A 13,710-nucleotide genomic window follows, 5' to 3' on the forward strand; every position below is an offset into this window, starting at 1 on the left:
ACCCCTTTCAAATTCTGTCCTTAATTACTCACCCTCTTGCCATTCCAGACCTGTAACTTTGTTCATCAGAACACACATTAGATATTTTTTATTAAATCTGACCTGTATACAACAACATTAAATGCCCATAAGGACATTGTTAATATAGTCCATGTGACATTCTGTTTCAACCTTAATTTTATGATGCTACAAGAATACATTTTGTGCAAAGAAAACAAAAACAAAGCCTTGGTAGTTGTGTTGCTGCGTATGGAGGGTCAGAACGCTCTCTGATTTCATCAAAAAATATCTTACTTTTTTTTTCAGAAGATGAGCAAAGGTTTCATGGGTTTGGAACAACATGAGGGTGAGTAATTTTTCATTTTTAGTTGAACTCATCATTCTAATCATTTAAGATTGACTGACACATTTTTTTGTGTTTCACAGAAGAAAGCAACTCCTGTAGATTTGCAATGACATGAGAATGAGTAAATGATGGCAGATTTATAATTTTAAGTGAACTTTAAATGTGTTAAAAACAGCACCACGGTATATCTCAAAACATTATCAGAGCAAGAAAGACTAGGCCTTCCAACATCTGCTTTATGACAGGTGAAGATTAGCTGCATAAAAATAATGAACGGTAATGAAAATACCAATCCTTTGCAAACTTTCTCTGGGAAAGTGGGTGCACACAAGTGCGAGACAGCTGTGGCACAAGCGGAGCGTTAGGCACGTTATCGTAGCATACCCGATGCTACTCCTTAATTCCACAATAGCATATTTGAGAGAGGTTTAACAATGTGAGGCACATTCATTATCACCTGGATAATTACCTGCCATTCTGCCTGTGTGTTTACATGTGTTTGGCGAAGCAGGTGTTAAAATATTTTGGCTGTTATTGCCAGGGTTGCTGATGAATTTGGTGGAGTCGGTGAGCTCTCCAGAGAGCTATTCAGCACTGTAAACACACATGTACACATTCACATGCACACACACTGGCACTAGGCAGGCAAAGTGTGTGGCAAGCATATGGCTTACACAGTTGATGTACCCAGCATGCTTTTGCATATATGGCCATCCAAACTGTATTTAACACCAAATATTCATGGTCGCAAAAAAGTGTTGGAGAAGGTGCATTGAAACAAAAGCTAAAGTGAAAGCATTTGATCCTATTTACTTTCTCATTGTAGAAATTTAATACTGTACTTTATAAAAAGAACTTGTCTTCATAATCTATTATCTAAACGTATCTACTTGCTCTTACTCAGAAATGTTTTTCTATTGATGTCAGCCGTGTTTGTAGACCTGCTAGCCTGAATAGTGAAGAGGTCATGGTTATGCTCGAGGCATTTCACTTCTCAAGCTTTCAAAATCTTTATTTGTTTTAATGAACATGTACTCGGGTAATTACTGTTCTTTATAGCTAACGCTGATTTACTGAAAAAAGTGTTGAATTTCATTTGATTGTGCAGATTCCTACTTTTATTTATCTAGCAAATAATGAGAAAATAAAACAATCTCAATGCAGTTAGCTTTTATTAGTAACTCGCAGAGTAGCAAACCACTATTTTATAAAGCAAAAGCTCAACTGGAGTTCAGCTTCTTTAAATTACAACTTTCAAAGCAGCTTCCTCAACACTGACTTGATTTCATATAGCCAGGTGCACTGCAAAAATCCCGTTTTAAAACACTTTTACAGTGTCACTTGCACTAACCTTGTTTTCACCTGATCTTTCCTCTCTTTTTCCCCCTCCCTTTTCTTGTTTTGGAACCAATTGCCTACTTGGGCAAAACAACTGAGCCGTCTCCATCAATTAGCCTTGACTTTGGACTTTCATTAAGAGTAATTGACTAATATCTGCAGTGAGTCTGAAGAAAGACACTTTTAACTATCACAAAACAGTTTGTTAAGTAAGAACACATGTCTTGGCTCATACTACGACTGCAAGAGGTCCCCAGTCCAATGCAAAACAGGTGCCTGCCATGTAATACCCCATTTAGCCCCTGGAGCAAAGGTTATACAGCTAATAGCTTCCTAGTGGAGACTAAGGAAGAGCTGAAGACTAGGCCTGGCCTAAACATCTGGGACATATTGCGCATACTTGCAACATATGCTTCAGGTTCAATTAAAATGAGGCCTTGGCACATTTATCCATTTTTTTCCTTCCTTCATCCAGAATAAGTGGACCTTCCCTGATGTGATCTCAGTATTTTACTGCTTGAACAAACAGAGGAGGTAATGAGAATGTGAGGTCATCAACAAACTGACATAGAGAAGAAAGTAAAGGCACGTAGATGAGAAAAAAAAAAGAAATTCAAACTAGTGTTGAGAGGGAACTGAACGTATTACAGTATTTGAGCTATTTATATAAAGTAGTGTTGCTTTTAAAGTAACTAGATACTTTTCCTAGCTTTAACTATTAGCATGATAGTCTTTTTTCTCACACTTAATGAAACTAACAACATTAAAAGATTAATTACTACAAATATTACAGAAAGTTACTTGATCAAATAAACAATTCCCAGTTTTTTATTTTATTTTATTTTTGAATACTCATTTTAGGATAAATATTTATTGATTGGCAGCTGTTCAGCACCACATTTTTTACCTTTATTTGTGTGCTTTCTAATTCATAAATAAATATTTCAATTGGTTTCAATTTAACTATCATCCTAACTTGATGTTTTTGTATTTAGTCCTGATAAATGTTTTAACAGAGATTATCACTGACCATCCAACAAATGAATTATACAAACAGTACTTGACAGATGCTAAAACTACAAAACTGTCTATTAAACATCATTTTAACAATCAATGTTAACTATGAAGCATTGGGAACGATATTAAAATTGTTTTAAATAATTAAAATAAAAAACTGTGTATTAAATTTTAATTTTAATAATCGGTGTCTACGACTGAGAATGATTTATTCTCAATAATAATAATTGAAAATTCTCAATTCATAGATAATAAGTAATATTTACATTTTTAAGTAACTTCTTCTGTTGCTAAAAAGGAAACACATTTAGTACTTTTTTGGTAGTTTAATAATACCTGAACTGTAGTTTTCCCGAAATAGTCTAATAATTTAAAGTAAAAACAAAACTATGCAAACCTATGCAAAGGAGAAGGAGAAAGGACAAAGAGAGGACAAGTAGTCCTTTTCAACCTTCCAACCTCTCAGCCGAACCTAATCTGACACAAAGAACAACAGATCCTTGAAAACATTAAGACAGATATTTAGGTAATTCTTACACTGTACGTATACTTCATGCTCTTTCAAAGTCCACTATGGAGAAATGTCAGTAAGATGTCAAAGGTTATGTTTTCATCTTAAGTCTACACTACCCCAAAAATGTTCTTGTTGACATTGTCTTTGTCCCATTTCCAGACAAAGTGCTAAAAGCACATAAGTGCTGGTATTTTGGCAGGCAATAACATGAATCTGCCTGCTCAGAAATATTAAAACGCTTCCTCACAAAAGCTGCTGGGGCATTTGGCTTGCGGTCATTTGAATGCTATTAATTGCACTTCAAAGGCCTTGAGAAATATCAGAAGCTCAACATAGAGACCCTGAAGCCAAGTTTATTTATGCCTATGTGATTCCCCCTTTATTCTGAGTAGAAAGGAAACATGTACTGCAACTCTGTAGACTTCAGACTCTAGCAGCTCTGATAGACTAGCTGTGGACCTGGATTCTGCGAAAAGTGTTCCGAAAGCATTAAATACACAGGAAAACAATGACCTACTGGTATTTGAGTGAGGTTAAACGCAATAGATAATACATTTTCATTGCATTTCACTTTAGAGAAGAGCGTTTGAGCATTAAATATACATCGTGTTGGAATACATGTTTGTGAGTGGCACCGATAATTACCTTGTCATCTCTGTCAAAGTCTTCCTCCTCGTCCTCCAGCAAATCCTCCACAGCTTGCTGATGTGCATTGTGAAGAGCAGAACAAAAGAGCAGAAAAAAAGAAGAAAAAAAACAAAGAGAAAATCAATTTCACATGTACACTTAGGAACATCTCCACATCTTCAAGTGAAAACAAATGATAGCACACAGTCCTTGGATAGAAAGCAAACCTTCTGAGTGTGACCTCAGTTGCTAAAGTCATCAGTTGTGTCCTCTTGTCCATAAGGTTAAAACCTCAATAGAGCCTCTGGCAAAGGAAGGCTGATGACATAGAACGTTAACTATGTGCTTCAGTGGACCAGATCCAGGCCAACAATGGTCCCTTCAAAACCCCTTCAGGTTTTCATACTTAACTCAAGAACACAAAGAGCCGTATGTCCATGACCTCGAGAAATGCTGCTGGCTACTCGATTCTTCCAGAAAAACATGCGAACACAGACCAGCTAAAATGATGAAAAGAGTGATGCAGAGAATATTGAGAGCAAGATTGAGGGCAAGGAATCAGTGAACGTTTAGATAAACATTTGTTTTCATTTTGCAATCTAGAAAAAACTGCAGGCTCAAAAGCTTGAAAGAATCAATTATTTGCTTGCTTAAATCCGAGAATCATCAATAGCTACAGAAACTGTTACTATTATTTCTACAATAAGTTGTGCTTTTTGAATTACTGTCTAAACTACCAGACCTTTTCCACCTAGAAGAACATAAAAATGTAAATTTATTGTAGAGAAAAAAATATAAGTATATTGTGTATATCACTCCCAACCATACTGTATCTACAAATCAGAATATCACACATGAGCACTTCTGATATTAGACTAGTAAGCAACCACTTCATGGACCCTAGCAACACTCTACACAACCACTCTGAACAACTAACTACACCCTAACAACTACACACAACATCATATGTTTCATGTAGAGAAGTTCTATTTAATTTGCTAAAAGTATCAAATAAACAAAAATATATAACGTCCACATCACTTTCATATGTTCTTAGGAAACTGCAGTCGCTGACAGAATAAGAGCTGTTTATTGAATCTAAAATATGCCACATATGTTTTAGAAAAAAACCCTTCCTGTGTGAGCTAGTAATTTGGCGGCATTAATTATTCAGATCTCATTGGCTTGTTAATCAGAACTGTAGACACCAAAATAATCAGACGATATGTTGGCACACAAATAAAGAGTTTATCTCGGTCAACTGAAAACATTATATTTGGCCTCAGTGGCTTACGGGAGCCCAGAGGAGTGTGTATCACATGTCTGTTTTTGTTGCCGGAGGACTGAAAAGACATAGATCATTATTTCTCTTCTTGTGGTTTCTCCTGTCAATCCCGCATCAAAGCTTCAAGGTCATGTGTGTGCTATTTACATACGACAACTCGGGCATCTGAAAACACCAAAAAGCTATCAGGGGAGGAATACATCTTCTTTTTGATGATTTTTTTCCCCTTTTTTTCTGGCTCCATGCATTTCATCAGTTTTTTTGTGACATCCAAAAATTGTTACTTAGCAAACAATAGCTTTTGTTCCTTTGTTTTGTCTAAAAGAGAGAGTGTATGGCTGCTATAAGCCTCTTATGTAAATGCAGCCTGCGGCAGAAACAAAAGGAGGGTTCAGGATAGATACACGCAGTGTTGTGAGGAGACTAGCGATGGTGTTTTGCACTAGCCTAATAGCGCACGGATCGTCTCGAGGAGCGATGTTGCTCCGGCGCTAGGTTAGCCAGAGGTCATACGCTGGGTAAAGGAACTTGGAGTAAGTTGAACTTCAAGCAAACCCATGGCAGCACGAAAGTTTGGCAGTCAATATGTCTCACTTGCAGACAGAAATTCAGTCTAAAATAGCATCAGAGCCAGACTTTAAGACCATTGTTTGGCCTTTCGGTTAGCAGCAGCACCATCTCCAGACCAGCTCCGTGACATCCATCCTGGCGAGTTAATGCACTTTCTCTTGCCTTCTGCCATGAGTGGAGGAAGAACCCTGCTATCTGCGCTTTTAATTCTAACCTTCCCCGTGACAGGTGCGCTGGGAATAGACGCCCTAGCTAGACAAGCCATCCAACATGAAGATATGCACTTTCATTTTTTTCCCTGCCTCTCAGCTCTCGCGCTCTCCCCTCCTCCAGCTCTTCTTTGAAATGTGAGACATCTCTAGCGTCTCCAGCTGCTCAGGGGCTGGCCCTGCTTTGTATGCCGCGTGTGGACCAGAGGCCCGGGAGAGCCCAGGCCTGGAAGGCTGATAAGGGCTCTCGCCGGAGCACATCGAGCCCAAACAGCCTCTTCACAGGCTGTCAGAGCCCTGCTGGTCAGAGGGAGGGCTTGAGTTTTTGCCAGCACTGGCTGACTGTGGTCTGACCTCTGCAGGGGCTCGAGTCAAAGAGTATGACTGTTGGCGCTCGAAGAAACTCTGCCGGTTCTGTTTGGGCGAAGTGTTACGTTTCAATAAAAGCGGTTCACGATTCAAATACAAGGACAATGGGCAAAATAATTGCTGGGATGTGTGGGAGAGGGACGGAGCAGCCCGAGAGTCTCTTTGGGGCTGAGTTTTACGGGGCACACGGGCCGACAAGAGGACGCGCCAGGGTCGTGCGTATCCAGAAGCTGCGGGAGTCAGCGGCGCTGCCGGTCCCACGGCCCGAGCTCTACTGTAATCCGCAGCAGCCCTGAACCCACAGGACCCAGAAAAACACTCTGGCTTTCTGTTCCGTAAATAAAACCCTGGCTTCCCAAGACAAGCCTTCGTCAACAATGGCAGCAGCAGCCGTGACAAAAATCACACGGCGCTGCAGTGTTGTTAGCAAAATCACGGGTACAAAAGTTCACAAAGACGAAGTTCAGGAGCTGCCAAAGTTGCTCCCCGCCTCGCCTCCAACCTCGCCTGCGAGCCGTGGCGGCACGGGGGAAATCAGCAGGGCAACAAACGCTGCCAGTTCAAAGTGACGTGACCTTTTGATTTTGTCACCTGTCAGGGGCTGGCACGGAGGAGCGGAGACGTGTCTGCCAGGCGCGGGTGAAGCGCTGTCTCGCTAACGGGGGCACGGCGCTGGAAGAGGTGGTACCACTGAGGTGGATTAAAGGCCTAGAGCACCTCTCGGCTCTTCTTCTCACTCTTCCTCATCCTCTCCCGGCCCTGCCGTCACACTTCTTGCTTTTTTGTTGTCCCCGTTGAGCCTGCAGCTGAAACACCAGCCTGAGAGTAAGACAAGCTCTACCATGAAGCGCCTCTAGGAGCACGGCTGGCAGACAGACTCTCGCTCTGGTTCTCTTTATGTTGTCGTTTCGTGATTGACACTGGAGGTGGGCTTGACAGGCCTTCGTTTCCCCCCACAGCAGCCCACCTGTACCAGCGTATCCTTTATTCATGAAGCTCCATCCAGGCTGTTTGTTTTTCAAATTACACACACTGGAAGAAAAAGACAAAACACTACTCAAACCAGACAAAACAGAAGGTGGGAAAAAGTTTATTTGCTAACTTGCTTTCTGTGCCATGCAAAACACTGACACTATTAGTAGTCAAGATATAAACAAACAGACTAAGAACAAACAGCTATAGATTTGATCTTGTCAGTCTTCATATGTTTAAGAAAAGATTAAACTAAAGGTGAAAGGTAATTTATTCACCACAGGCAGCATCAAATGAAATTGCAAAACTAACTGTTTACACACTGGTCTCTAAAACACGTCCACTGGCTTGTCTTTTTCAGAAAACAAGGAATCCAACCCTCCAATCACAGCATCAGCTGAACCAGGCATTTACATGATGGATCACTCAAACAAATACAGCATTTTTCATGCTCGTTGAAAAGTCATTTGAATGGGATTTAAAAAGTTTAACATTTACATTTTCACACATTTCACCTTCAAGTTTGCATGAAATGTAAATTCTCCCCATATTTTTTTTTTTTTAAATGCACGTTATTGAGCTTATTTTACATGATTAATTCATTCACGTTTAAATATTGTTTACCTAATCAAAATGCTGAAACGTCAGACTTTTCTCTGGTGATGCATCCTGGACTTCTCCAAACATTTTGCAATTATGCATTTTACACAGATGTACATCCAAAAAAGCCAGTACTGCCATTACATTATCACTCTAAATGAGGAACCTTGATCTTTATAATATCTCTTACTGGAAACATATGCACATCATGTTCACCATGGTTGACAGGTCTACAGGCACAAGTCTAAGGATGTCTCGGCTGCCTTCTTCAATGCAAGTCTATTCTCAAACATTTTCCAAATACTGAAAATTGCCCTGAAAATCATCACATCACTCCACAATAAACTAAAAATCATTACTGCCCATTTCATAAACTGAGGATTGGGATACACATTGATAGCTGAAATTTAAAACACATTTATTGAATCCCAAAACTTTTTGTGTTGCATGAATTTATTCCTAAAATACAGCAAACTTACCAGAGGAACAATCTTGTGTTGCACATTTGGGGCTTATGGTTGAGAACCACTGATTTTGCTTCTACCCGAATATGAGCTGCAGCAACGTAAAAAAAAACGGCTGAGAAAAAATGATTAACCTTTTAAAATATTCCATAGGAAAATGGAGAAACTGCGAGCTAGCTAGAGGACACGGTGAGAGTAACCCTGACAATTAAGACCCTCTCTCCCACCACTGACAAGGTTGCCGAGAAAGAACCTCGAATGCCTAATTGCGTTTGAGCTACTGAAAGAGACGTCACTATGTTCCTCCAGCTCTGACAGTATATGCTATAATTAACACCTTCAAAACATCTGGTAAACTGTTTTCCAGGCCAGTGAATTCAGCAGCCCGGGTCTTCTAGGGCCAGCCATGGGCTTCACTCCCCTCCATTCACACACCGAGCTGTCTGATGCTTGACTGAGCCTCAGCGGCCACACTGAAGCCCACCCCAATGCTTCCAGGTCTCCAACCAAAAGTAGGTGAGGGGTGGTGTTAGGGTGGTGAGGACTGCTTCTCTGCAGGAGGTAAGCAAGCCACTGACAGCTGCTGTCAGAACAGCCTGGCTAGCTGTGTCGGTGCTCCCTTAACTTCAGGTTACGAGAGGTGTGCTTGCACTCCCTACCAGTAGGGGGCTCTTCAAAAAGCGCTGGAGACAGGGCAGCCGCTTTATTTAGCTAGGAAACCCAGCTCCGCTTTATAAATCGTAGCTTTCCATCACCTGCTGATGATTGACAGGAGTAGTTCAAATGTCACATCCCTTTGTCTTGCTTCTAAACCTGTGTTTATTTTTCCATTGTCTATTCATTCTGACACAAAAACCAATACCGTGGCACTGCGCGGCAGCCAGGCTAGCTAAGCTTCTGTTGATTTAAAACAACAGTTTGGGAGTGTAGTCTTGTGTTTAGTGCACAGCCATTCCAGATGGTAAAAAGGATCTTTAACAATAACAGGCCCTGACAGCGAGGTCAGGTATCTGGTGGAAGGGTGGCAGGCGGAGAACAGCAAAAGAATACGAGAGTCAGGGGTCAGCTGTCTACAGGTTAAGAGTCGAGCTGGCATGTCACATCTAGAGGTAACAAGTCCCTTCAAGAAATGTGACAGCTGAAAGTGGGTTTCTGTTTTCCCAGAACATACTAGGCTGTAGACATCAAGGGTATAACAGACAAGGGATAATATACGGTCACCCTGAAGAGGGTTGATTTTAAATAATAACCAGCTATTATTCTGTGACAATGACAGCTTCTTACTAAAAAATAAATGCCAATATTGATATGTAATATAATTAATATTAGTAGTATATGTCCCACAACCCTAAACCTGTATTAATGGTAAACAGGTAAAACTGGTTATTTTATATATTAATTACATAAATTACATGTAATTAATAAATATATATATATATATATATATATATATATATATATATATATATATATATATATATATATGATTAAATAAACATATTTTCCTTAAAGATATTTGTATTTACATATACACACATATATTATTTTTCCTGAATATATATATTTTTTATTTTATTCAGACCTAGAGTCTCGCTTTTACCTTCCTTTTCCATGCATACAGAATATTTGAGTGCACTCACTCATTCACTGCATTCTGTGCATGAGACATGCTGCACCACATTACAAAACCATGCGATGCTGATAGTCAGATGTCATACAAACACTTGGAAAAGTTTCAGAGTAAGTCTTGCCATCTAGGCTGGGCAGCATCTCTGCTTCTCATTTCTGTCTGTCTCAGTAAGAAAAAAAAAACAGCTTGGACTGTTGGAGCACCGCAGCCTGCATTTATGTGTCAGCAGGTTTAGCGCAGAGCTACAGTTAGAGTTATCTAAAATGACATCCTGCCAGGCACAGGGAACCTGGCATCTCTAGTGTAGTGATGAAAGCATGAATGGGACACTTCCACTATATTAGTCCTTTCAAATGTACACCAGTCCCTCTGCGTGTCTATTTATGAAAATAAAGCAAAACTGAAAACTCAGAAAGACTGGGTTTATGTAAACAGCTGCATCACTTTCAGATAACAACCTTGCAGCCAACAGCTTTAATCTTCAAGTGACATAATATATATATATATATATATATATATATATATATATATATATATATATATATATATATATATATATATATATATATGTTTATTTGCAAAAACAAACTTGTTTTTTATTCTTCTTATTTCTATTGTGTTATATATATATATATGTGTGTGTGTGTGTGTGTAAAACAACTCATAGGAGCGAACAAAATGAATCACATCAGGTACTAATCATTACACACTTAAAGACACCTAAATTCCTTCCCCTTATGTTCATAGTAAAGAACAGGGAAACAGTGTCCAAGCTCAGGCTCATCAGTGAGTTTGAGGCTAATGGAAAGCATGTGTGTGTGTGTGTTTACTGTTTCTGAACTCTCTTGCTCTCACCAGCCCGTGTGTTGTGGTTACAGTCGTCAAAATGCAGAACAATGGACTGTTAGAGAGCAAAGGAGACGTGGATAGAGGAATAACGGGTTAAAGCATTACCTCTGACTCTAGTGTTCTCATGTGTCTTAAATCCACAGGTCCCGACAGTATCACCTCTGACCCACTGCCTAGTTCTGAATCCCTAACTTCTGGCCCAACTGGCTTTTATAACAGTGAAAGAAAACATTCACGCACACACATACACACTTCTTTACGATGTATTTCAAAAATATATTTTTACTTTTTTGGGGGGTGGGATAATTTAGTGAAATGTGTGTGTGTGTGTGTGTGTGTGTGTGTGTGTGTTATAATAAATCAGTTTTGTTTCTTTATCATATTGACTGATTATCAAAACATGCTACGCCTTTACTTATATTACGCCGTAGTATACGTAAATATAACATAAACCCAGTAATATGTGATCAAACATTTACCACCAGAGCTTGAACAGAGCTTTATCCTCTATTAAAATATATTTATTTAATATAAACGATTGATTTTTCATCAGTATTGGCATGGTAAATAATAAATACACAGACAAGATTAATGAATCACAGAGCTGGTGAGCTTTTACGTTTTTACAAGCAATGTCGCCATCTACAGGACAACATAATTACGGTACAGACACTTTATTGAGGTCCTTCTGCTCTTGCTACTTATTTTGTCCCGTTCTTTGCAAAATTTGACAAAAAGTGTTTCATAAAGTATGATATTAAAAAAAAAAATCAGAGACCCTACAACAGTGAAACTTTGATTGCTAATATTCAGGACACTCAAAAAAAAATGTAGTTCAAATGCTTGTCCTATTTAATCAAAGGATATCCTAGATATTTCAGATATATATAATGGGACTATTCCTGGTAAAAACGTATGTATACCCTAAAATAGTGATCTACAATTAATTTACTCTCTACCTTGGGTGGTGACGGTTTCATTCCAGTCCAAAGCTTTTATTCAATTACTGTATAAAGTTCTGAAACTCCAACTAAATGACTTTTAAAAATCAACACTGATATACAATCGATTCCATTCAATTAACTTCAAGGTGAGCTCTTTTCATACCTCTGTTCCAATGATTCTTTTAGCCCACACATTCAGTCAAACAGCGGCTTAAATGACACAGAAGACAACGAAATCAAAGCAACGCCGTAATGAAAGTGCCGCAGAGCATTTTGACACATTCTAAACATACGTGTGCATGATTTTAAAAAAATGTCCTCTTCAGAATGACACCGCGCTGACACCTTTTAATTAAAATATTCAAATAAATAAACAGCTTGGAGTGCCATGCAGAAATGCTCGAGTTCCCACCTGTTCCGTACTTAGAAAAAAAATGATTTTCAAAAGTTTTTTCACGAGTGCTGTATGAGACACAACATTTGGAATTTTGATAGATGTTTTAATACTCGAAAAATATTAAATACAAAAACAAAGGGGGCATTTAAATGTACCAGAGAGAAATACAGATGCAGGTCAGTGCGTGACAGAACTTACCACATCTCCCTGTCTCGTGTCCTTCCCTGAAGCAATGAGAACGTAGTTCCAGGCCAGCAGCATCAGGAGAACCAGCGGGACCATATAGAGCTCAAAATTCCACACGACCACAACGAAAAGCTGCAGAAAGACGCAACAAAATGAATGAACAAACAAAAGGAAAGAACATCATTCTGAAGACGCATTTGCAAAACACACGTTAAAACACATAAACAATTATTTGACTGGGTTCAAGTTTAAAAAGACCAACATTTGCGATTTATTGCACCTTATATATATACTTTAAAAACATTTTTTACTAACTGTAATTTCTCTAATCTCGAAATTTAATTTCTTCACATCTAAATGCGTTTTTTATTGGATACCTTCGGAACACCTGACAACCAGTAATACGTAACAGTAACACAAAGATTATTTTTCACAGTCTGTCATGTGCGAGCGCAGATGATGCTTTTAAAGTCTTTCAGTGTGAAAACACAACGAATGAGTCAATCATCTGCAACAAAATCTCATTCTCCTTAAATAACATTATAAATGCTCAAAACATAAAGCAAAAAGCATGTTTCTGGTGACCCTACTGCCCATTTTTAAACAAATGTTCACATACTCCGCAGAGGGAAACAGGAGCTGACCATAAAAAGGATAAAACATTTTGTAGCAGTTTAACATTTTTGGATTTTTAACTTTACTTACTGAAAAAAAAAACAATTCAAAAAATGTAATTTGGAAACTTTATATAGTGCAATCTCAAACTTCATATTTTTGAAATAGCTGTAAAGTACAGCTAAACCCAAAAATATTTACTTGTAGTCATTAATCCAAACTAAATTAATAAAACAAATAAATGCATAAAAACAAAATCAAAAAATCTCCACCCTTCTGTGAGACTAAAGCAAAAACCACAGCGTCATAGCCATGACAATATTATTCACAGATGATAAAACGAATGATAATAAAATGATGCCAGATTGAAAAGGTTGATGAGTGTTAAGAGTTTACATTAATGAATGGTAATGTTAACCCAACTAAATACAAAAAGATCAAAAGTGATATTCAGTGTAAGCATTCAGCTTTGTAAAATAAATCATCATACAGTATATGAAATGCACATAAGCCATGCATCCACAGAGAGGCTATTATACATGAAAGCACATCACAAAGACCTCATTGCATCGGAAAAGTTTACGTAACATTAAATCAGACTGGACCGGACATGCCCACAAACACACATCCAGAGCAGTGGAAAATCTCTGAATCTAGCAGAAACAGGTCAGATGTATTTCCGTGCCCTTCACGCTATCCATTACAGCACTGTTACCCAACGCGCGCGCACTGAACATTTCAAACCGGGGAAAAAAAAGACACGAGGAACAAATTAGGC

At 38.7% G+C, this 13,710-nt stretch overlaps 1 protein-coding gene across 7 annotated transcripts in view; it reads right to left on the minus strand.

Moving 5' to 3' along the window:
* Nucleotides 1-13,710, minus strand: part of mctp1a (multiple C2 domains, transmembrane 1a) — a 127,155-nt gene that overhangs the window by 23,190 nt on the left and 90,255 nt on the right. For all 7 annotated transcript variants that reach the window (XM_043240778.1, XM_043240783.1, XM_043240780.1 and 4 more), the window contains 2 exons: nucleotides 12,330-12,449; nucleotides 3,861-3,917 (listed from right to left, as the gene is read on the minus strand). In XM_043240778.1, coding sequence (XP_043096713.1) covers nucleotides 3,861-3,917; nucleotides 12,330-12,449 — 177 coding nt within the window. The remainder of the gene's footprint in view (nucleotides 1-3,860; nucleotides 3,918-12,329; nucleotides 12,450-13,710) is intronic.

The sequence above is a fragment of the Puntigrus tetrazona genome, chromosome 5 (genome assembly GCF_018831695.1).
Source record: "Puntigrus tetrazona isolate hp1 chromosome 5, ASM1883169v1, whole genome shotgun sequence".
NCBI lineage: Eukaryota > Metazoa > Chordata > Actinopteri > Cypriniformes > Cyprinidae > Puntigrus > Puntigrus tetrazona.